At 36.9% G+C, this 26,277-nt stretch overlaps 1 protein-coding gene across 2 annotated transcripts in view; it reads right to left on the bottom strand.

The window, feature by feature from the left end:
- The window catches only part of trappc9 (trafficking protein particle complex subunit 9), a 312,616-nt gene that overhangs the window by 230,621 nt on the left and 55,718 nt on the right, over positions 1-26,277 (bottom strand). For both annotated transcript variants that reach the window (XM_028461358.1, XM_028461359.1), the window contains 3 exons: positions 21,090-21,216; positions 20,433-20,565; positions 15,812-15,975 (listed from right to left, as the gene is read on the bottom strand). In XM_028461358.1, the coding sequence (XP_028317159.1) occupies positions 15,812-15,975; positions 20,433-20,565; positions 21,090-21,216 (424 nt within the window). The remainder of the gene's footprint in view (positions 1-15,811; positions 15,976-20,432; positions 20,566-21,089; positions 21,217-26,277) is intronic.

Here is a 26,277-nt window from a genome sequence, read left to right as displayed (position 1 = left end):
AAATACAATAGAATCCGTTGAAAAATAAATCATTATTTCAATAAACTAAAAACAGTTGGAATATTTGTGGACCCAAAAGACCTAAGACATGAAAAACCATAACATATTAATCAATAAACTGTAATAGTATGGCATCAGAAGTAAAGTGTTGGACTGGGTGAGGAATTATCTGAAAAACAGGAAACAAGTTGGATGATTATTGTTTAGCATTATCTTCTAATTTCTTTTACATGTCCGAAATATACTAAACCAAACAGTTTAAAGGGACCATATATAGGATTATTGTACATTTCCAACTTTTAAATATGTCTGAAATACCTAAAATCAAAATTCGAGTATTAAGAAACATGTCCTTAACTGTCATGCCATATGTGATTATTTTTAGATTACAGTTATATATACATTAATAAATATAGCCGACCCAGCCAACATATAGAACCTTTTTTCCATCGGTTGGGTGAGTATAAGCCTATTTACAGTAGAGCTGTCCCTGAACTAGGCCATCTCTGGCATGAACTAATTTTTCTCAACCTCTGCTGGGAGCAGGGTTACTTACTGGTTCACTTGCAGGTGAAATACTTGACAATGTCAACTTCTGAAATAACTATACACTTGTATTCGTCCCGTTGACGCCATGAAAGCTTAAGAGTGGAGGATTTTAAAAAGTAAAAGTCAAATGTTCTGGGACTGCTCTACCTTATTTGATTTTTGGAAATTGATTTTTGACTTTCTCAACCAGATGTGGGAAAACGATGGACCACTCATTTGGGGTTTGCGGTGAGGAAGTGACAATAACTGTAGCTCCAAATGATTTTATTGCATTTTCATCGTTGGTTGCATCGTTGGTTTCCTGGAATTTGCTCTTGCATTCCTATTTCAAGAAATACCAGCTTAGTAACAGATGGTGAAATGGGTTTCCCTTGACTCTTCAAATATTGGTGATATCTTTTCTTACAAAAATCCTGTTTCATATATTTTATACACTTATATATTCCTTATTAAAACTGGTAGAGCCCAATGTGAAAAACAGAAAGTGTTGTGATAAGTTAGAGAGCACATGTAGCATGTGCTAGATGGTGAATTCTGGTCCAATTGGATTAACATTGGAATGTTCACTTTTGTAACTTATACAATTTTCCATTGAAAAATATAAATTTGTCAAATCTACGCACTTATTACATTATCTTCTATAGGGATGCACCGAAATGAAAATTTGAGGCCGAAGCCGAATAAAATATGAAAGCTTGGCCGAATACCAAATGTTAAGTTTTTCACTATTTTTTTAAAAAAGTGCACAAATAGCCTAGAATACATTTTTAAACATGTTTTTTTAAAGAGTAAATGTCTATTGAATATTATGACATTTTTTAAATATTCCAGTAGTATTTGCTTTTCATAAAAAGCACAACAAAGTTTTTCATTTATATAAGCCCTTCAAATAAAACAAAACATGCATTCCAAAAAAAAGCTAAAAATCACTTTATAATGGTTTTGCTACAGTGATATACTGTACATCCATTTAACCTCATTCAGAGGGACAAAGTTCAAAAAGTTCTGATTTCTCCCTTGTTATTCCACATTTTGTAAAAACAACGTCAGCTCCAAACGGGCGAGTTTGATTTTGCCCACGTTGGTAGGCGACGTCACCTAACACGCCTCCTAAAACGTGAGCTCCTCCCTCTCCAACTATCTAACAGCTAAAACAACACTGCTGTTTAGAATATATATTATACTTTATTGCCATATATGTAAATGCAAACTGCACTACTGGACGACCAAACTGCACTACTTTTTCTGCTGCCGATCGTGGTGGGAGTCACTGCTTGGAGCCACGGACCAATTGTTTACACACATCAGCTGTTAGCACTCCATGCTAATGCTACACCAGTCTATGCAGCACGACCCGGTGTGGTGTAGGAAGGAAACGTTAGGAATGTTGATGGCTTACAGCGCTAAAGACGGACTCTGTTGTGGAATTGGACGGTTTCCTACTTTTACGGACGATGGAGAGCGGTAAGGAGAGTGTCTGGCTGTTTGTGTGTGGAAAGGAGGAGCTGCTGCTGCTGCAGCAACGCGCACACACTTTTCCGACTCAAAATCACTGCATGTTGTTTGATCATTGTGTCATACGCTACTATTCGGCCTTGCTTTTAACTCACAAAAGCAAAGGCCGAATAATGCTTTTTTTGCAATATTCGGCCGAATATTCGGTGCATCCCTAATCTTCTACTGTATATATATATTAGAAGTTTAACATGTCAAAGAATATAAATTGTAACATTCATGTTTCTTTAGTGTCTAAGTGTGATACAACTCAGCAAGTCTTTAATTGCCCATAATAATACCTGATGATCTAATTATAGTTGCCTCTAACCTCTACTTTCCACTTTAGTCTGGAGTATACAGTATCTCAGTTTGTGTAGATGAGCTGCAGCCGCTTTTAGGTTTGACATGAGCAGGAGACAGCAGGTTTATAACAAGAACAGTTTGCAAGACACGGTTTATTCCAAAGCCTGTCAAACTCCTGAGAATATAACTTCATTATAAATATTCATGAGTTGGATTTGGAAAAATCAGTTAAGTTCTTCATTAATTACGCTTCATCAAAAATTGTAAGTCAACAGGTAAATAATAGGGAATACTATTACAATATATGTTTTACTTAAACATCAGATATATGAATCTTACATCTGCATACAAACATTTCAGCTAAACAGTCTTTTTGGTTAATATTGCGAGATGTGAGCCCTGAAATATGCAGAGTTTTCCTCTTAGCATCTTATTCTATAGAAAACCAATCAGAAAACATTTAATCAGCATTAGAGTGCATCGCTGGCACAAATCAGAACCAGTGCAGCAACAACTATGTGGAGGTAAACCCACCATGAAAGGCTCTCTTTAACATATAATTAGCACACTCTCCTGTATTTGGAGAGTATAAAAGGCATTCAGTTGATTCATATATTGAATATATAAGGACACAGTAATGCATTTATGCATAGATTTTAAATGACAGAATAATAAATTTGTTGTATTTATAATAAACCCATGCAAAGACAGTGGAAACCAGCAAATTCCATGTACAGAAACTATGGGCAGAGATACCGACCAGTGGGCGTTCACTGTAGCTGTTCCCATTCAACGTTCTTGAAGCCAAAATATGGTGCTTAGGGGCGCTTCCATCCTCCAAATTTGACGACATTTGGAGCCAGAGTCTGCCCAGTAGAGCCCGGCAGGAGGAACCCTGGTAACACGCCGTGCCCATTTGGCGTACTGCCCCGATGGCTTACGCAGCTCAGCTACGCCAAAAACATTAGCATCTTTTCCACTATAAACTCTACCAACGTCTTATTCAGATCATAGAGGTGAGTACAAAACCACAATATATTTCAACTCAAATATCTAAACGTATTCTATTTAAAAATGAAGAAAATCACGCGTCTCGGTGCTAGCTTTTATAAAAACAGGCGGGGATAACAGTGCTTGTTTGTGACGCAAGATGGTCCCATAACATCACATGATCTTGTTCTCAGCTAATAGTAAAAACCAATTGTAATACCTGGGTTCCGACCAATAGAGGACAGTCACTGACTTTTTACAACTAAATATGACAAATTGAAATACTTTGACTAAAATGTTGAGAGTTGGATGAGGATCAATCAACAGCACTACTCCTTAACCAAATACATTTCTATTCAGCAGAAAAAAAGTACTTTTGGGGTTTAGTTACTCTTTAAAGCCTTGTTTTGCACTTGTTGACAAAACATGTGCTGCCCAAACATTTTACAGGGTGGTAAAATCACTAACCAGCTGACATTAAGACACGAGCAGCAAATTGCTTGAGTACTGTACGCTGCAAGTTATGGACTCCCTAGGCTGTACTTAACTTTTTCTTTATCTTGCCGTACAAGGTCCCAAGTAAAAGGGTGTTTATGCTACACTGAGGTGTTGTCATCAGTAGCTTAGACAAAATATTCAATGTTGTCCAGAAGAACATTGCCCTGAGCTTCACGTTGCCCTTATTGTAGCAACATCTTCCCTCAAAAGCATCCTGAAGTTTTGTGACCCAGGAGAGGATAGTGTTATTATACTGTATGTATGGGTTAAAAAAACAAAACTCCACTCACACAACCAAAAAAGAATGGTATTGTCCTCTCTTGCTCAACATGAGACAATGCTTATAATGTGAATAAGCCACCGTAGCACGGGTTGTCATATCCTCAGATGAGGACTATACAGACAGCTGGCAGCCTGCACTGCCTGTGGTAACAACAATCACTGAAGCAACATTAATCCTCCTTTTTTCTATTTCTTATGAGCTGTGCACTATTGTGTGTTCCAGATATTTGCTATGAATGACGATGAGCTAACGTTGACAGAAATACAGAAGCAGTGTGAGAGAAAAATAACGACGGATATTTCACTGCTTTTAAAAAAAAAAAAACGTTTAGCCAATTTCAATGTTACACAATATATTAGAAGTCTTTTATAGTAAAAGTCTATATACTGTATGTTTCATATTCCAGATGGTTTGTGTCCGCACTGTCGCAGAAATAGATGTCTTGTTTGTTTTGCCAAAGATGTCTTTTTATTGTTACCCTTCTCATCTTTTATTCATTACGTTCTCATAGAATAACGGCTCCAGGGCGGATCTTACAGCTCTGGTCCAGTCCACGTAAAAATAAGCATAGTGATCACAAGAGAAATGACAGGATCATGTCATGGCAGTACATTCCATTGGGGGGGAGGAGGGGGGGGGGGGGGGGGCAGCCAGAAGCATCAGAAGAAAGGAATAATGATTGAGAGGCAGCAACAAGTCTGATCTCTACATAACAGGTGTTACTGCCTTACGTACAAGGAGCAGATGAACAAGGCAAAGAAGGAGGTAAAATACATTAAAGTTTTGATTGACGTTCGAACTGAAGAATAAGTAAAAATGGATTTGTGCAGAACTCCAACATGGTAAAACTTGCATTTTGGGTGGTTTCAAAAACAATTTAGCAAGATTTTTCAGGGTGTTTGGTGCAATTTGAAGTTGTTGAGATGCCAATGCAGCAGAAGGTTTATTTAGATAAAAACTAATTGATAAAAGTGCGTAGGGTTGCAAAAATTCATCAAATTTGAATCAATTAGACCATTTAATTAATTTGAACGTCGGAAATATTTGCATTTAAAATCCGGGCTCTAAACTCTGATGATGTATTTACTTTGTGAACCTTTGGTACATCTTAAATTATTGGGTTAATTTTCTTATTTAAAGCTTTATTTTGCACTGTAAACTGTACAGTGCAAAAGTAGTGTAATAAAAACAGATTTTTTCCTAACATGATAAATAATTGTGATAATAATAGTGATCATAATATTGATCAAAATAATTGTGATAATCAATTTGGCCATAATCGTGCAGCCCTAAAAGTGTGCATGAACATGTCATTTTAGACATTCTAGATAGTTCTATAAAAAACTGTTTTTAATTGAGCATAAAACAAAAGTGCTGCAATAAAAAATGTTCAATTAGTGATTGAATTATTTAAATAATTATTGAAAGTAACTCAAAAGATGGTTCACAAGTGAACGATTTCAATCAAAAGACACGGTGGTGCTGTATTTTGGCATGCAGTTAAAACTTCTGTTATAAAATCTAAAATACCTAAACTCAGTGGGAAAGAGCACCTTTTTTTGTCAGACGTTACTCAGAAAGGTGTGATACAGGTGCTTGTGTTCAAATGCAAAGTCTCTACAATGGGAATTGTTATTAGAAGCTCATGTGAGGAGTGGCTGTCCTCACAGAGCAAAAATGCTGGACCCTGTGGAAAAACCTGTTCATTTCACAACTGAAATTTCTGAGAAAAAAAGGCCTGATCCAAAGAAGATCCAAAGAAAACACACCACTGTTAATTCTGATTCAAACGAGGACAGAAGTGTTAAAACTATGCAGTTGAACAAATGTGACTAAAATAGACCACACATAGAAATATACAAGAGAACGGACATGACTCCGGCAGGAACGACTCCACTTTGGCACTGTTTTACCCAGGACCAACTACACATAGCAATCAGCTTCTGGCCATGTAAATAATCACTATCACATTTATCACAATAAAGGACCATTCTGTGATAATGAATTATATGCAAGACATGCAGTGCCTGACGACAGTGGTTCTCTAAGTCTTTAGGCTTGAGTACCTCCTTTGTCTGATTCCGACAACAACATTTTGTGCAGAATACTAATTAAAAAAACAACTATGGAGCATAGTGATGGATTGAATGAGTGATAACACACATTTTGAAGAATCTCACTTTGTAATAAGTGGAATGAAACAGTATTTAGTGCCTCCTGAATAGATTTGTTTCTATTGTTTTTATCATTTCTGGTCTTCTCCTGCCTGATGTGGAAACAAGACTGACCTTTGTATCTTCAGTTCATGTTCTATCTTCATTATTATGATGATTATCATTTTTAACCAAAATAACATTATAACACCCGTTATTTTTACTGCTTTAATTGGTTCATTTCCACACTCTCTCAAGTACCCTCTGTAGTGCCATCGCGTACCCTCATTTGAGAAACACTGCCTTGGGAAATAAAAGTGTCTAGTGGTTTTATTTACAAAATTATAGTGTAAGATTTATTTTATATTGTGAAAAACTGCCACAAATTAGTGGGGTATTACATTATTACATAATATTTCTTAATATATAATAATCACCATAATTATTACTTGCTATTATTATTATATGTATGAATATTGTAATACATTATAGTACATCAGGATATTGTAGTATGTATTTTATAGCATATATATTGCATTACTTTATAGTAATGTAGATAGCGTTTATGATTTGTTTCAGTCATTTTACACGGTAATAGTTAATTGTGCCCTTTTTCGTAGATATTTATCTAGCTCATAGCTAACTGCTAAGCTAAATCTAACTCACTATCTATGTTAATCGACCCGTGCCACATGTACATGCTACAGTCATGAACAAAAGTATTGGCAGCCCTGGATTATTAGTGAAAATACAGCATTTCTCTCAGAAATGGTTGCAATTACAAATGTTTTTGGTATACATGTGTTTTTTCCCATCATGTGCATTGAAAACACACAAAAAAGCCACATTTTACACAAAATTCAAACATTGGACCATACAAAATTGCTGGCACTCTTTTAAAATTGTTGATAAATCATTTTAAGTCAAGCATGTGGTGCTTGTTTAAACTCACAGTTGGCAAGTAACATATATAGAAATCCTACCTGAAGCCAGTTACAATGTGTAAAAGTTGACAGATTCTGAGCATGTACTGCATGTATTTTTTTATATATATGTATGAATTGTCATTTATTTTTGTCAATTGTCAATTATTGAAATGTGAGTTATCTGTCTAATGGATAGTTTTGATCTGTATGACTTTTAAGAAGGACCCCAGGAAGATCAGCTGGCTGTAAATTGCAGCTAATAGGGATCCTAAGAAACTAAACTAAACTCGCCCGTTGTGTGTGTGTGTGTGTGTGTGTGTGTGTGCGCGTGCGTGCGTGTGTGCGTGTCACCAAGCATGGAGAAGAAAAAGAAGAGTCAAAGACTGTCTGAGGATTGAAGAAGCAAAATTGTGGAAAATATGAACAATCTCAAGTTTAGAAGACCATTTCCAGAGATGTTCAAGTTCCTTTGTCCACTGTGTATAATATCAACAAGTTTATAACCCATGGAAGTGTGTTTAATCTCCCTGGACGGGGACAGAAGAGAAAAATTGATGAAAGAATGCAATGCAGGACAGTTAAAATGATGTACACCAAAAACATTTGTAATTGTAACTATTAGGAGGCCGGGTTGGGGTCAATTGAATTTTTTCAATTCCAATTACATTTTCAATTACCCATGTTCAATTACCATTACAGTGACCAGCATTTTTTCCAATTACAATTAAATTAAAATTATATCTTCTCCTCAGAAAGTCAATTACAATTATGCTGTCAATTACTAAAGTTAATCACAATTACTGAGCCTGAAATAAATAACCTAATAAAAGGTAACTTTCCACTTGTGTTAGCATCTCATATGATAACTGGTCTTAAATCAGCTGTAAAATCCACTAAAAACAAATATCTATCATCTAATTTATTTACTATGTATTGGTTACCTTGTTAAGCTTCCTAATCAATGAAAATATGGGTTTTAATATTTTTGGTGTGAACTTCTGAGTCTTTTTTCGTGTCAGTATAGCCCTCGATTGATTAAGTTTGATATGAAACATATTTTAATAATTGCTAACTACATATATGTAGAACTGTACATAGAACTGTAACATGGTTCTCCAGTTTAGGGTTAAATTATAATTGGAATTTTTTGTAGAATTTTCATGACAATTACAAAGTAAATGATCTAAACTCAATTAGAATTACAACAGATTTTTTAAATTTCAAATACATGTATAATAATTCCATAATTGTGTACCCAATGGTGTAAAATCCAGGGTAACGTAAGTAACAAATGTTGTATAAGATTTGCTTGCAGCACAATATTGAAAGTTCATTTTATTTTGTATTGTTAAAGTTTCACAGTAAACATCAAAGACTCCGTGTTTGTTGTGGAGTTCTTACAAACTGTTTATATGTCTTGACTAATTAGTCTGGACGAGTACTGAGCCAGAGACAGTTTGAGACAACACAGTGAAAACAAATATGATGCTTTTCCCACTACTGAAATTATCTGATTTTTTTTGCCTTATTTGTGTCTCCTCTTCCCAAAGCTCTCTCTGCATAAATGTGCTTATTATGATTACTTAAGAGTGTTCTTACTTTGTACTGCAATGATGCCTGCTGCCACAGCACACCAGAGTAAACAGGAAGTTTTGTACAGCATGAATAAAATATGGATAGTATATGTGTTTTAGACAACTGTGCATCGTAAAAGGATTTAAGTAATACATTCAAAATGTGCCACTTTTTGTTTCTGTATCAAATCAGAGACTTATAGCACGAAATGAAGAAAAGACTCTCATATGTAGGTGGTTTCTTAAAAGCCATCATTACAGGGGTTTTGTATTTGTGATAAAACTGTAACATCAAGGAAAACAAGTGCATTATTGCTGTGCTATTTTTATCCAACAAATTCATATAAAATATGCACTACACTTGGTTGCAGGTTTACTGGTAAATCCTTTACACTTTTTAATAAAAGTCTCTGATATAATCAGTAGTGCTTATTGAAATAGGTATACAGATGTTTTATTTTGATCCGGTCAGATTATTCTTTATTACAAATACAAGGTTCAGGCTGGTTAGTATTCACTGCAGTGCGTAAAATGCTATTATATTTCAAGCTCTGACTGTGCCTTGTCAAGAGCAGCAGGTACTGTGGCCTGTGAATTACAGATAGCTGCATTTTCTTTGATGCACTTCAGAAGGTTTTCAGAAAATTTTTTTTTTTACAAAAAAGCCATTTTTCATTTGCTACAGTAAGGCATAAAGAACTTCTGCTTTTATATGTAGGTCCAATTTGCTGCTACCATAGTGCATTATTTGACTCTGAAAGTTTCCTTTAAGTAGTTTACACTATAGATGTGTGTGAAAGTATAAAAAAAAATTAATGAAAGGTTTTCCTTTTTTTAATGCAATTTATAAAATTTATAAAATTACAGTTGGATGAAGCCCATCCAACAGTTTTTCTTCTTTAAAACTTAAAATTAAATGTGCAGGGTCAGCATAGCCATTTTCTATTTAATCATTTAACCTAAAAATAAAAAGGTGTTGGCTGAAGCTCCCTGGGTTGACCAAGGATCCTAATGTGTGAAGTTTGCACGTTCTTGCTGTGCTATGCTCGTACGGTAAGTTTGGTTACTTTGAGTCCACAGGAAAGATTCTTGCAGGGGTGTGATAGCCGAGAGAAGAGAGGGATAAGCAAGTGCAAGCTTTAAGGGGTGAAAGTGACAGATAGATGCTCAGATGGATAAAGAAGTTGACAGAAAGGAAATACATTATTAATTCACAAGGCAAGAGAACTGTAGAGAAAAACAGCCAGGCTTTGTTTGGTGTTCTTCAACTGGCTTGAATTTCTATTACTTGTGTCATGAAAAAAGCAACAACTTAAGTTGCATTTACCTTGTTCATGTCAATTGCAAACTCACATTCACTTAAAGGCAAGATGTAGACCTTTTCTCCAAACACTAGTGTTTTGAAAGAAGCATGTATTAGTTAGCACTGTTGCATCATTACCAGAAGGGGCTGAGTTTGATTCCCAGCAGGAGAAGATCTCTGACCTGTCTGTATAGAGTTAGCATGTTTCCTTTGTGCCTGTGAGGGTTTTTTTTCCTCTTGTACACCAATTTCTTCCCACAGCTCAAAAACACAGCTTTTTTGTTGACTGGAGTCCATAAATTGTCTCTTCGAGTGAATGAGTGCCTTATTTCTGTGTTTTTTGTTCAGCTTTGGTGTGCCCTGTGACAAATCGACACTCCGTCTGGGGGTACCCACATTGAGCTCACTGTGAGGGAAGACAGGCACTAATGATCCCCCCCTTCAACCCAGTGCAGCAATAACTGAGTACAGAAGACAAGAGAATTAAAGAAAAAGGCTCAAACTTATTGTCACTTGGCAGCTAAACTTGGTCAAACTACCATATTTGCACTGCTGTAATGGCCATTTTCCAATAATTTAGCAATTTTCCAATAAAAAAGCCATGTTAAGTTCATGCCGTGACGCAGGCCGCACCCTATTGGCTGATGAGGGTGCCCTTCAGATGACTTGGCCAATCAAAACGGGCAGGTAGGCGGGCTGCTGTATTCCGGTTAATGGAGTATTGTGATTAGTTTCAAGGGACACAATCACAATCACTGCCCTGCGTCTACAAATCAGTCCATTTACAGCTTTTCATGGTCAATATTAAATGAAACCAGATTGAAATACCTCTCTCGTGCACTGGCAGTGATTGGACTCGAAGTCAGAGCCCAGTCACGATCGCTTCTGAACCAACGTCACCTGGTTATTTGGCAACTTTATGCTGATTAATGTTTCTTTCCATCAGTAACCGGCTGATTTTGACTTTATCCGTGTGTGTGTGTGTATCACGTCAGCTGTCAGCCTCAGAGTCATGCGTGTGTGACCGCTCCTGAACAAACATAACGCAGTGATTTGACAATTTATGCTGTTTATTATTAACTATTATATAGATATCTTAGATTAGTGTACTTTTCATAAGCTCTTTCCACCGTAAATATATAGGTGGCACTGCTCCCGGTCCACAAACTGCATTTTATTTTTAAATAAACAATCAACAATCTTATTTTATGTATAAATGTATAAATAAAAACGAATATTCAACAGATGTATGACTTCTGCTGTCACTTGCTCCCACGCAATTTCTCTCCACAATCAGACACCGTCCTGCATACTGACCATGACGCCTCCGTTATTCCGCCGAGTTATTAAAGCTGTGACAGTTTTCACTTTCCTACATTATCCGAAGATCGTTTCTGAACGTTCAGTTTACCGTGATGTTCAGTGGCTGTTACAGTTAATTCATTTCTCTGTAGGGGTGACTGTCAGTAACATTCTTCCTTCTGCCACCCACTTCGACTGGACACGTGTGTAACTGACTGAAATATTAGAGATGCACCGAATATTCGGTAACCAAATATATTTGAAGGAATATTGCAAAAAAAGCCACATTCGGCCTCACATTGTCGGGTCTCGCTGCATAGGCTGGTGTAGCATTACCACGGAGTGCTAACAGCTGATGTGTGTAAACAATGGATTTGTGGCTCCAAGCAGTGACTCCCAACACAATCGGCGGGCAGAAAAAGTAGTGCAGTTTGGGCGTCCAGTAGTGCAGTTTGCATTACATAAATGGCAATAAAGTATAATATATATTCTATATTAAACCGCAGTGTTTGTTTTAGCTGTTAGACAGTTGGAGAGGGAGGAGCTCACATTCTAGGAGGCGTGTTAAATTACGTCACCTGCCAATCCAACTCCCCCGTTTGGAGCTGACATTTTACAAAATGTGGGATAACAAGGGAGGGAGGCCCTCTGAATGAGGCTAAAAGGATGTATATCACTGTAGCAATACCATCATTAAGTGATTTTTTTCATCATACCTCCCCTTTAATGCAATGTTTTGCTTTATTTTAAGGGCTAATATAAATGAAAAACTTTGTTGCGCTTTTTTGAAAAGCAAAGGCTGCTGGAATATTTAAAAAATGTCAGAATATCCAATAAAGATTTACTTTCGTTTAAAAAGATGTCTGAAAATGTATTGTAGGCTATTCATGCATTGTTATAAAAAATAATGAAAAACTTAACAACATATTTGGTATTAGGCCAAGCGTTTATATTTTATTCGGCTTCGGTCACAAATTTTCATTTCGGTGCATCCCTATGAAATAACCGCACAGAGCGCACCACCGCATTGGCCACACCCTCAACTTTAAAGGAAAAAAACAGTGTCCTATGCGCCGCAAAACAAGATAAAATCTAAAATCTGTAGCTTATTTCCGAAGTGCCAGTCAGTCATGAATTCTTCCTCAGATCTGCTCATTGCTCAATGTGACGTTTTCCTATCAAGACAGCAGAATCCTGATAAAGAAAGCATGAATAAATATGAAAAAGATGTAAGTAAACTGTGTAAGTCTGAAGTAAAGTGCACGTACTGATAGGATCTGAGTGATCTAACCATAGAAAAGAAGCATGCCGTCTGAAATGACAGTGGGACAATTTTGGAAATGTCGGAGGAATTTATCATGTGTTAGCTCCCTGGCTTTTGTTTAAAATAGGCTTTTCTGTCATTAATACTTTATTTGGAATATGAAGATTAAAATATGATCTAATAAAATCAAAGTGAATAAACAGCTAACACATAATTCCCAAATCAAAACATTAAAAATATGACTTTGAACATTAAGGTTAACATCGAAGGAGAGTGGCCCCTCTAAACAACAAGCTAATGCTGCTAAAGATATTCTTTTTTTTCCTGCTAAAACAACGAGACAAAGCAACAAAAAACAAAGTCTGTGTAAGAGAAAAAGGGGAATGAAGAGGTACAGCAGAGATCTGAGGATGTGAGCAGGTGCTGAACAAAGAGCTGGAACACAGACCGAAAAGCCACAGGGGCATGAAGGATGTTAAAGCAAAGACAGCAGGGTAGAAACCACTGTAGCAGGACTGATACAGGGACTGTGAGACCCGAACATCAACACAGTGGGTGGTAAGGCACATCAAAGCCTGTCCAAACTAAAACAACACTGATGACATATTGTGCGTTAAGAGTTTCACCCCTGCCCTTAAAAGATTTCACTGCAATCTGTGTCCATTTCATTAAGTTTTTTACACCATAAAAGAGTGTCATAGAAAGCAGGGACTGGTGGATTAAAGTGTATGTTTATATCAAATATGGGTCTTGAGCCGATACCGCCAATGGAAACGTGCCATAATGGGGCGTTTCCATTGGCGGTATCAGCTCTACACAGCTCCGCACTCGTCACTTTCGGGACCCGATACTCTTTTTCGGAGTGTTTCCACTGAGCACCAACATGACATGCAAAACTGCCTGTCTCCATGGATTGCATTTTTTTGCTGACATCCTCACAAGATCGCCAACAAAAATCAATGGTGGCCAAATGCTTCCTCTCTGTGTGTGAGTTGATGACTGTGATGATTCTCAGACCCAATCGGTGTCTGAAAATGTGACGTAGGCACAAAGCAGACCAGTGCTGCTTCTTTTGGAACCTCAACAAAGGAGGTACTAAAAAAAGCAGCACCAGGTACCACAGTTTGTCCCAGTGGAAACAGAGCAAAAAGAGAGTAGAGCCAATACCGCCAGTGGAAATGCCCCATAAGGGTGCATTTACAACAGTTTGGTCCTGGGCTCCCTATGAATGGGCAAAGGACAGCTGACAATTTTATCACCTTGATTTGGCTCGGTTTGTGTTCAGGGCATAACTTCCGATCCACTCTAACAGCCTCTGGTGCAGTTACATGAGCTAACCTCTTGAGTGGCCGTCACTAGAGTAGAGGCTTCTCTCAGCATAAAAACAACAAATGAGTAGAAGAGGCTCTTAATGATGGGTCAAAGCAAGTGCTTAAGTGTGCGCAGAAACTTCTGTCTTCTCTGTTTGTTCTTTCACAACGTTCAACAATGGAGCAGCAACAAGTGTTTTAATATCCTGTTTTGCGCCATCGCAGCTCTCCTGACCACCCATTATGCCGTGCGTTTGACGTCATGTCCAATACTTCGCTCTCAACCTCACAATCGCTCAAGAATTTGCCTGTTTGATCAACTCTCGACTTTGTTTGCGTGTTTACATCACCCAAACAAGGCAGAATATACGAGCAAACTAATCCTAGAGCTTTTAAATACTCTAGGATTGCGTATGCATCCTAAAATGCACTGCAGGTAACTTCAAGCAAATTAATTTTCTTTGTTCTCAAAGTTAAATAAGTTTTGAGAAGTAACGAAGTGCTTTTAAAAAAGTTACTTTCATCATTTAAGATTTCTTTGCAGTTTACACAGGATGATTGTACGAATACTATTATAGTTGAAGCTTTTTAAATCTGAACATCTTCGTCAGGTTTAGGGCCCTATAAAGTCCACGTTAACAAAATCGCGAACGGAATCACAGGATTGACAAATGACAACGGAATCTACTGTTGAACGTGGAAATGGACAGAATTGGGATGAAATGCCATCACATGAGGCAAGGAACATTGGTTTTTAATGAAATGTTCCCGGGGACCACTCATTAGGTGCACCGCCCTGCCCCCTCCCATTTTGGCCGTTTCAAACAACACCTAAACCACACGAAACACCGTCTAAACTGCCAAAAAAACTACGTAACTCATCACTCACCCCTAAATATGGAGCCACCAGTTACCGCTTAACTTTAATGTGTCTGTGAAACTCGATTCTAGTGTAGCGCTGCGGCGCTCCATGAAAACAGAGTGTTTGAACAACATCTCATCAGAGTTACAGAAGATCTATGGGGAAAGTTGCGCGTTGTTGTGGACGAGACCATCGATGCCAGGGATTGTAGAGTCTGAAACATTGTAAACTAATGATTGCTTCTAATACTAGAAAACATTCTGGCCCCTAGTGGTGAAATAACGGATGCATCCTTGCGTTCACTTGTTTTTGTTATATCATTACAATCTGGAATAATGTCATCAGGATCATTTAAATTAGGTTAATTTAAATTAAGTTCAGTAATTCAGCAAACCCTTGAACCCAGAGGGGAAATAGGGTTCTCTCGTACATCTTTATATGACATATAAATAATTAAAAAGGCGTAGTCAATAATCCATGTCAGTAGAACTTATATCTACGTTTTAATTGTATCTTACTCATTATTTTTATTTTTGACAGATTTTTGTTTAATTATGGTTTTATTTTTATTTGTTATTCTTACAAACTTATATCTTCTGAAAAAAACTATTATTTCTTAAAAAAACGGAATTTAAAAAAATGAATGCGGAAAACAAAAAATTTTATAGGGCCCTACATGTTATGCATTTAGGTCCGAAATAACACTGGTACAATAATAATCTCATTAAAATCAATTCAATCCTGACCAACACTAAATGATGAGAACCTGGTGGTATGAGGAGAGTTCTCCTCTAACAGTGGTGACGTAACGGTTAAGGAAGCGATCTTGTAATCAGAGGGTTCAAATCCAACCCCAGCCATCACTGTAGATGTTGAGCAAGTCCCTTAACCCTAAGTGCTTGTGTTGTACGTCCCTTTGGAGAAAAACATCTGTATAAATAAAATTGTAATTGTATATATTGTGTTTTTTCTGTTTGCGACTGGAATAACTGTTTACCTTTCGTGCTGACAATCTTCGAGGTTAGCTCCAGAGTCTGAATTTCCTCTGATCCAATGTTCTCCAAGGTGATGGTCATCTGCTGCTTCTCTCCGTTGAAAAGTTGGACGGAAACACTACTGCACAGTTCTTCTTTAGACATGGACTGAACTGTGTGAGTTGACCTATGAAGAGATGCAGAGAGAAAGTTTAAAAGACAGCAGAAAAGAAATGGAACAAGAAATGTCCTGGATGTTAAAAAGTTGATAACATCCAAACAAAGTTACATGACCAGATCATTTTTACCTTCACTCTAATGTAACTTATTACAGGATTATTCTCATTAAGTAGTCTGACCCCATAGTAGGTGGGGTCAGACTCACATTACTGTCATTTAGTTGCTTTTATGGGTACATAGTTAAGTATATTTCTAAATCAGTAATTTTACTTGTACTTAAGTACATTTTCAAATAAGTGAAGTAATTCATTACATTTCTACACCCAACCATTAGAGTAAATTATTGTTTTTTGTGATAATGCTTTTATTTATGTTTAAGGGCACATAGAACATAATCAATGTTCTTAGTCATTCCATTTATGATTAACGCCACTTTCTTGGGTTCAATTGTATTATTTTGAATTGAATTCATTGGAGGTGTATCATTTAAAAAAATAATTGTACATTTTTTACAAACCTTTTATTTTGTACAGGTGCCTTTGTGGAAAATAAATTATTTTCCAACTGTGCCAGATTGTGTCTCTTCCTTTTTAAGTTTCTACATGAGATGTTTACTGTATGCAAGGGAATTGTGGTAAGATTTATAAGCAAAATTAAATGTGGGGGGTAAAAGTAACTAGTAACTTTTACTTTGAGTACTATTTAATTGAGCTACTTTTTACTTGTACTTGAGTATTTTATGTATGACTTAATTGTACTTGTACTTAAGTACAATTTCAATTAAGCAACAGTACACTTTACACCTCTCTGACCCTAACCAGACCCTAATACTAACCCTACTCAACAGTAGTGGTTAAATTATGAATAAAGCCATCAGTAGTAGCTTTATTTTCATGCAATGATTATTGTTTATCTTCCTTCATCCATGTAAGGGTGTAAGGACACTTTATTTATCCCTACACCCAACAAGAAAAGAACATTCTGACTCTAGAGCATTGTGTGGTTAAATTGGGTCTTATGTAGTAGAATAAAAAAACAAAAGAGGAGTTGTCCTGAATTAATTGACTGTCAGAAGCAAACTGACGGTTGAAATGGTTGTAAATCATTTTGACTGAGCTGCTGGAATATTTGGGCCATGCTTGAAGGTACAGCTCTTGAGCGCGTTCAGTAAAGAAAACCAATTTGTGTTCTTGGTTCCGGAAGCGCGAGGTGGCTGGCACATAATGCGAGCACAACAATGTGATGTGTGGTCCCCTGGGGGCTCTCGCAGGATCCACAGGTAGATTTGCTGTTTTTACTTAAGGGTTAGGGTTAGCATGAATGTGCACTCACTATGATAGTTTCATTCTTTACCTGCTAGTTTAGGGTTGACACCATCTCAATTTTAAAAGAGCCAACACATTTAGGATTAAGGGGTGAATTCCTATGAAACTATTTAGACTTGATTTACAGTGATATTCATACAGCTGAAACTTTACCGCATTTTGTCACAATACAACTACAAATGTAAATGTATTTTATTGGGATTTTATAGATCAACACAATGTGTCGCATAATTGTAAAGTGGAAGGGAATAATTACATTGTGTTAAAAATAAATAAGTTAATAAAACAAGCAACCTTGTAGCACTACATTTAGCTGGCATCACAGCTGCAAGTCTTTTGGGATATATTTCTACAAGCTTAGCTCATCTAGAGATTTTTGGGTTTAAAGTCTGGATTTTGATTGGACTTTTCTTAAAATATTAATATGCTTTCAGCTAAATTCTATTGTAGATCTGGCCATATTATACCACCATAGTCTAGATTGTATGGTTTCCATTCAAAGATCAAGTGAGCTGTAAAAAATCTGTACAAAAGGTCACGAGGTTGGTGGAATGACCTCCTGTAGCATTTTGAAAGAAATAACATTTACCAGAGATTAGTCAGAAATACTTCATATAAAACTCAACTATAGCTCACTATGACAAGACATTGTTTCACCACAATGGATTATACAATTTGAGACCTGGCTTTAGGCTTAAAATGAATTTTAATGCGTGGCGTTGGCCATTTTCTCTTTTATTTACATGGCCATACAGCCAAACAGATTTGACAATTGAGTCAATAACCAGTGTTGGGGAGTAACAGATAACATGCAAGGGTGTTACGTAATCAGATTACAAATTATGAGTAACTGCAACAGTTTAAATAGTTGGTAATCTGATTACAGGTACATTGTTAAAATCATTGAATTATACAACATTATTTCTCAGTTTCGCGGGTTTATTCACTTTCAATATGGCAACAAAATGCTTTCCTCAGAAGTAAATATGAAAAAAACCTATTTGCGTTCGTCACTCAATCTAATGATTTCGAAAGATGAGTTGAGGTCAATTCACTAATACAAAATAATCGATTTATTTAACACAGCCCGTCTTTGTTGGCGATTACTTGAGGCGCCAAGTCGTCTTTTCATTAGGAGTAACTCGCATAAATAAACTAGCCACACACGCTCTTGCAGATAGAGCTCTGGACATCCCGTGACTAGTTTTGTTTACATGACCATGTTAGCAGGAAAAGCTACAATGAATGACATCTGCTTCAAGCCTTTAGAAGGTACTGCACAGTTTAATCACATTGATATTAAACAATACCACACTAAAGTTGATGGTTTCAACATAACTGACCAATATTAACACCTGGCGTGCTTTTTAAGTCTATCAAGTCAGCCATAACAAAGGACAAGGTTCCAGATCTACAGTATCCGGACATATGCGACTTATTCATTGACTTCCCATCGTCCTACTCTGGAGAACGCTGAATTGCAGTTTTACCTGCTCTTTTTTTCTTCTGTGATTTCTGAGAAATGAGAGAACAGCTGTTCTACAAACGGCATTTGTTAATGACTTTGAACCGATACAGGCTGTTGCCGTGTGAACCAAAACAACCCAATAGAAATGTGTGAATATCTTATTGACTTAGCTTCTGAATCGGAACGAAGCAAATAAGCCCGAGATGGGAATAAAACTCACTTTTCCTTAGTGTGTTTAAGTTAGTGAAGTCTAGGATGAAGCCCATATGTTCTTTAGTTCTAACAGAGCAAATAAAAATTGAACAGCAAGAAGAGTGTTCAGCTAACATGATCCACGCTTATGGAACCAAATCTCAGTTTATGTGCAGGATGCCAGTTCGCGCTATACTTTTAAGGATAAACTTAAGGCCTTCTTTCTGGAGAAAGCATATGTTAGGGCTAGCTCAGCTATTTCATGACTTTTTGTCTTCTCCTCCTGACTCTGTCCTCTCCCTCTTGTGTGGATCTTAGGTAGGGGTCAGGATATGGGACCTCGCCCAGTGGATTTCAGTGTCTGATGTTCTTTACACTGACTAGCTTCATTTCTCCTCCTTTTCCAGGCTTGGTGTGGAGTCCACCTTGGACTTAAATCGATTCTCCAACATGAGCCTTTTTTGTGTCCAGGACTTCTTTTTCTTGCTCCACTATTGATATTTTTCAAAATAAAAATAGAATATAGTGTTTCAAGCCAATATTTGAAAAATGCTCTCCTGAAATGTGGTCAGGACTGGCTGTGCCGGTGTAGGTGTTGGTAGTTAGGGAGTCTTCTGTTGTGCCCCGAGCAATACTCCATCTCTGCATTACTTTATATGTAAATGTGGTGCTTCAACAGGTTTTCCATTTGTGGTCTGAGCTTGCTGCTCTCTCTTCCTCTCTCTATATTTTCCTCTAACTGTCCTTGGTGCTGAAAATGTATGACCTGTGGTTCACAGTGTTCTGATGTTCTTTCTATCTTGTTTTTTTCTTCTCCTCCTCCTGTCCACTCACCCCAACGAGTCCAGTAGATGTAGTAGATGCTGCGGAGGATTTCTCCCTGCTAAAAAAATAGTTCCTCTTCATTGTCGCTAAAGTTTGCTCGTGTGGAATTGCTTTGTTTTTTTTGTGTTTTTTTTATTTATTATTATTATGATAAGCACATTGAGGTGACTGTTGTATTTGGAGCAGTATAAAAAAACTGAATTTTAATAGATTCACCACATTCAAAGAAGAAAATACTTTATTTTGTCCTACTCCTAATCGGGTTTTTTAGTAAATTCTTCATTCATTTAAATTGCTGTTGTCAATAAATATTGCAATGGATTTGGCTTTATTGTGCTTCAGAACTGTATTGTTTGCAATGTAGCAATATCATAAAAATGTTAGAACGCCTATGAGTTTATTTTAAGACAATCCGCCTCTCTGAGATGCATTGTTGTTATTTATGAAATAATAACTGTACATCTTAAATTGGTCCTGTTTTGTAGCTTTGGTTTGGATATGTAACTTATTTTTTATTTTAACTGATAATATGTTTCTAACATATTAACATTTTCTTTCCTCCTTTTATAATTTAAAAAAAAACAAAAACAAAATATATGATGTATATAAATTATTTTTACCATATGATATGACAGTGTTTCCGGAGATTCTCACCGTGGTAGTGATGTACTGAGCTGGAGGCGAGGAAGGGAGGGAATGACCTCCACCAAACAGCCACTGGTCTTCACTGTGGGTAGTGTCTCCAACAGACATTCACTAGTAACACCAAAGACTGATGTGTGGTAACCTGGGGACACACAAAGACAGAAAATGAATGCTTTTGTCCAATGAAGTGGGGAAATTGATGTTAAAATACACATTTTTTATTCAATAACTCTATTAGCTTAAAACACAAAGTACAAAAGAAAGGACGCAGTGAGGTTAAAACCCCTGGTACCGATTCAGTGATTGAAATCACACAGACACAAGTACATTTAGTACTACGGTAAATTGATTTTTAAATAAGGGGAAAAATTGAACAATTTCTTAAATGACTGAATAAGTGAATGAATGAAATATTAAAAAATCTGTAAAAGTTAATAGATTTCTGCTAACGAAATTAGCAACAGCTCAGTATATTGATACATTGCTTGTGAGACCCATAAGGATGCATTCCTATAAAAATTAGTGTGCATATGAGGCTGTTCATAGTGTGTAATCATTACAGTCTGTGTGAGGTGTATTTACATATACAAGTATGCATACGTGTAGTAGATGCAGTGTAATTATACTAGAAAATAAAAACTGAGATGCAGTAACAGTGTGACCAACCGTTGATGGTGATGTTGCCAGCTGTTCGTGGGACGCCGACCAGAGTGACAGGGTACAGGCCTGACTCTGCAGGCAGTGACAGCGCCGCAGGCAGGGATTCAAACTCCACCCCAGATGTCAGCAAACCCTGAGTGTGGCACAGAGCAAGATGAGCTTTTTTCTGCCTGCTTCTCAAGATGATAAATGTTGACTCATAAAATGAAATTCAACCGACAGCAATGGAAAAAATATGAAAGCAGACGGGAAATGAGGGCCACGTGCAGCCATTGTTCTGATGTTGTGCGGTCCCCAAAACAAATACACAGAATAACAGAAAAACACACAAAGACTCCAGAAACACACACCAACAACAAAAACACACTGACCTACAATAAAAACACACATGACAACAGAAACACTTCTTCCTCCTAACCTATATCCATCCATCCATCCATACAACTTGACTCTTATCTGATTTGCTTTTGAAAAAAAGCATTAAAGCTGCAGTATGTAGAATCATGAGACTTGTATGGAATCATCCACGCTCCCCCCTCGGTTTTGAATTCACCAGCATCCTCGTAAACACGCACAACTGGTATCGACTTTTTTCTCAATAGCGACTAGTGATAAATGTAGGGACTTGATCTTGTGTTGTTGGAGAGTTTCCTGATGTTTTAGAGACTGACATGAAAGCACATTTCACTCTCTAGTTACTGTCCACATGGCACGGCTGCTTCTGTGAGCCAGTCCTCCACCACAAAGCTCTCACAAGCGGCTGCAGCAATACAAGCCGCAGGTCAGAGCAGGCCAACACCACTCCGCATCCAGACTGCAAATGGATTGTGCATGTTCTCTCCACCTAGTATATGCTTCTCTTAGGTTTACACATGATTTATTCCGTCTGTTATCAGTCTCCCTCTGACACCAGTATGTGGCGCGGACTGCGCACGGCACAGACCTCCGTGGAGTCTATTCCACTCGAGTATGTTTGTCCCTTTAGACCAGGGGTGGGCAAACTACGGCCCGCGGGCCACATCCGGCCCGCCGAAGCCAAAATAAACAATTAAAACACAAAATGAATAGTCTCACTCCGTCATTTTTCTCAACACCCGTTGGAACCAAATGTTCTCCCATTCTCTGCCCTTTTCCAGCCAATCAACACGCAGAGCACATGTAAACAAAGATAAACATTGGCAGAAAAAGCTGCACATAACAATGATGCCTTCACAGCTATGGGAAAGAAGAAGAAAAAAAAGGAAAAAAAGAAAAAAGAAAAAAAAAAAAAGAAGAAAAAAAGAAAAGAAAAAGAAAAAAAAGAAAGAAGAAAAAAAGAAAAGAAAAAAGAAAAAAAAGAAAAAGAAAAAAGAAAGAAAAAAGAAAAAGAAAGAAAAAAAAAAAAAAAAAAGAGGTGGAGGTTGACGGAGCAAAACCACGGCGCTGACACAGCGATACACATCTACAACAATGAGTGGCCCAAAAAAAAGAAGAGGTGACAGTGAGTGCTGAGTGTTAATTAATGAAGTAAATACTTTTCACTGAAGTCCAGTCAAAGGCTGTATGCCTTATTATTTGCAAAGAACCCGTTGTGGTTTTAAAGGAATACAACATCCACCGTCACTTTTCCTCCAAACATGCTGTTAATTATGCTAATAACCATTATTAACAAATTATGTTGGAGGATTTTTTCAATCAAATACTTTTTATTTAACTGAGCTACATTTACACACACACACACATATATATATACTGTATAAATGTGTTGAATCAACAGGGAACAAATAATATATTTCATAATAAATCAAAAACTAAATTAAACTTATTATCTGAATTAAAAAATAAATAAATGCATAAAATCAAATGTAAAAAGTGCAGTAGAAAACCAAAAAAAAAAAAAGAAAGAAATTCAGTACAAGTATGAAATGAACTAACAGGGGAACAATCATCATGTTTCATAATGCAAGTATATTTCATAAATAAATCACAACTGAAAAACTAAATGAAATTATTTACGTGCATAAAAAAACAAATGTAAAAGTACAGCAGTCCAAATATTCAGGAAACATCAACACTGTTTGCAATCTGTGCCAAAAAGCTTAAGAAAACAAAAAAGTAAACGAATGTTTTAAATCAGCTAATAAAAGTTTGTTTCTGGTTCCACTCCACTTCATATGCTGACGTAAATCATTATGTTTGCACTATAGTTCCAAGATACATTTTGATCCCAGTTGCATATCTAATGTAGTCTTAACTGAATGCTCTTTTCATTTCTGATACATTTTAGGCTTCTAAATTTGCCGAGTAATGACCTTTATTGTCAATGAAAAAAGGATTTTTAAGACGATTGGCATGAAATTGAAAATTTCAACATCTCATGTCTCCATTCTCTACCACACACTTTGAGAAGCACTGCTTTACTAACAGGCCTCTCTCTCCTTAAATGTACAAACATTTCTTTAAAATTTGGGCTAAATTTGGGTGAAAGTTGCAAATCTGTAACGCATATGGTTGATTTGTTATGAAGTTTTATAAATTTGAACTTTAGACAAGAAGAAGAAGAATGTATGTATGCTGGCCCGGCCCTTCTGTCAATTTTTAAAAGTGCATGTGGCCCCTGAGCCAAAAAGTTTGCCCACCCCTGATTTAGACTGTTGCTTCACCATGTCTGTCTTCTTTTTTTTGCTTGCTTTGCCATGTGACCGTTGTGCCTTACGCTGCGATGGGGAGATCTCTTGCTGGAAACTCCGCCATTACACTTTTACTAATGATGGTACATGAACGTGCATTGACTTCAGTTGAGCAGCCAATAGTAAAGCCCAAAATAGCTCATGAAGCACTCTGTTTGCAGTTGGCTGTAAAGTAGCTCCTGGATTTCTAAAGCTCAAATACAGAGCCAATACAAAATGTTCAAAAGTGATTATGGATTTTTTACCAAAAAAAAAAAAACATACATACTGCAGCTTTATGTTCAGCTTCAAAATTCTGTTAAAAGGACCCCAAAAACTCCTTTTCAAGGCCGCAGAGACAATGCAGCAAACTTAGAGATATCAAAAAAGTTATGACATAAGTATACTGTATATGTCACATACATATATATATATATATATATATATATATATATATATATATATATATATATATATATATATATATATATATATATATATATATATATATATATATATATATATACTGTGTATACACATTACCATTAAAAATATGACCTGTATCAGATTGAAATGTGAAATGTTTGCGGCTCTTAATTGACCCGCTTGTGCAAAAGAACAGTAAAAATGCACATTTGTGCATTTGTCTTAAAGTCTTTGTGCAGTGGGAGCTGGAGAATGAACGAGCAGATGCAGAGGACGACAAGGATGAGGAAAAAAGCCAAATTGTTTGTTTTGGCTTTTTGTTGTGCTGATATGCTTTCAAACACAGACCAGTTAATTCGTGAACCTTCAAGCATTGTTTGTATAGGTGTCACACCAATTACTTAGCTCCAAGACCTCACTGTCCCTCCATTGACTTGTTCATCATTGCCATCATCCATATTTGCAAGGCTCCAATTGGGCAGAATAATGAAGTGTCGCTATAAAGTGACATCAACGTATCAAATGCGCATTAAAGGAGACATATCATGCTTTTAAATCCTTCCTTTTTACATATAAATCATACATTTGTGGTCTATATAAAGCGGAACTGCAATGCTTGGGTCTGAATTCATTATTATAGCTCCACAGGCCCCTTTTCTAACGTCTCTAAATGAGACACTTCATACCCCGCCCCCTCTCCAGGTTGCAGAGGTGACACTCGGTTCAACTCCACCCTGTTCGGCCATTTTTGTAGTTTGATAGAAGCGATACGATTATGTAGTGGCGCAGAAACTTTTTATTCACACGTTACTTACAAAATGTCAACAACAGAAGACTTGTCCATCCAGCCTTACATGTTCGAGCCAGAGTCGGACCCGGTGGAGCGAGATGAAAATGATGATGAACCTGCAGAACAACGTCTTCAAATGGATGTTAACAAGTGAGCAAACACAAGTACCGAGCTAACGCTAGCGCCAAGCTAACGTCACGAAATTTATTTTAATACAGTCTTTTCGGAGACAAAATGGCAAAATGAAATGACTAATGAAAACTTTAGACTTAAATTAAATCACGTAGGCCATATCATCAAGGATCTAAAACGAGCACACAGCGTTAACATATGAAGACCGCTAATGCTAACAAAACAATGACAGGGACGTCTGATCATCACACTTTTTAGCGTTATTTACAGCTTACCGAAGTGCTCTGTTTGTTGTCTCCAAAGATAGAAGGAACTGACCCCACAATCAGACAAAGTCTTTCGGCAAATCCTTCTTCATACTGGTGGACGTTGCTGAAGCAGTCATCCTTGAAGTGCTTCGCGAACACAAAAATGACCTTACGCACAGATGTGGGTACATTTCCGTGAAAAATAAAACTCAACCAGGCACTTTGAAAAGGTTCTGGTGCTGAGACACGGTGTAATGAAGCATGTGGGTTACTACATTCAACAACCGAACATTTTGACTAATCCTCTCGTAACTTTGGCATCCTTGAGCTTGGACTACAAAATAAAAGCGAGAAATAAAAATGGCGGATTGCTTGAAGTGTTGGGCCTGGAGTCGATGTCCTAATTTGGCAGTTCCGCTGCAAATACTGTGACGTTATTGTTCAAAAAATGTAATAGAGAATCAAAACAGATTGCAAAATATGACCAAAACAGAATATAAAGATATCAACGGAGCACCTGAAGAGACTAATTTGAACTTTTCTGTACTTCTAAACACTCTAAATATACAACAAAATGCTTTTAAGGGCTAAAAAAGTGGATTTAGCATGATATGTGTCCTTTAAATCCACTTTGGCTGGATCTGATTCAGGACCACATATGAAAGTGGTTTCAATCTGATTTTGAAAAAAATCAGATATGGGCAAGATTTGAGTGTTCACACTGCTTCTGAAAAATCTGACCTGGTCACTTGACACTAAAAAAAAATAAAAATAAAACAATTTGTGCCACTTTTGCGTGCAGTGTGAACATAGCCTTAATGCAGTAAGGTTTTTTTACAAGCTACCATACCCACTATAGTACAGTATATAACAGTCTTTGTGAATGATGTAAATAATGACATCATCTCATTATTATTTGTAGTCAGAAAATGTGGCGTTACTTGAAACCT

This window comes from Gouania willdenowi, chromosome 11, assembly GCF_900634775.1.
Source record: "Gouania willdenowi chromosome 11, fGouWil2.1, whole genome shotgun sequence".
NCBI lineage: Eukaryota > Metazoa > Chordata > Actinopteri > Blenniiformes > Gobiesocidae > Gouania > Gouania willdenowi.
The sequence above is the reverse complement of the archived record's forward strand: the minus strand, read 5'-3'. Positions and strand labels throughout refer to the sequence as shown.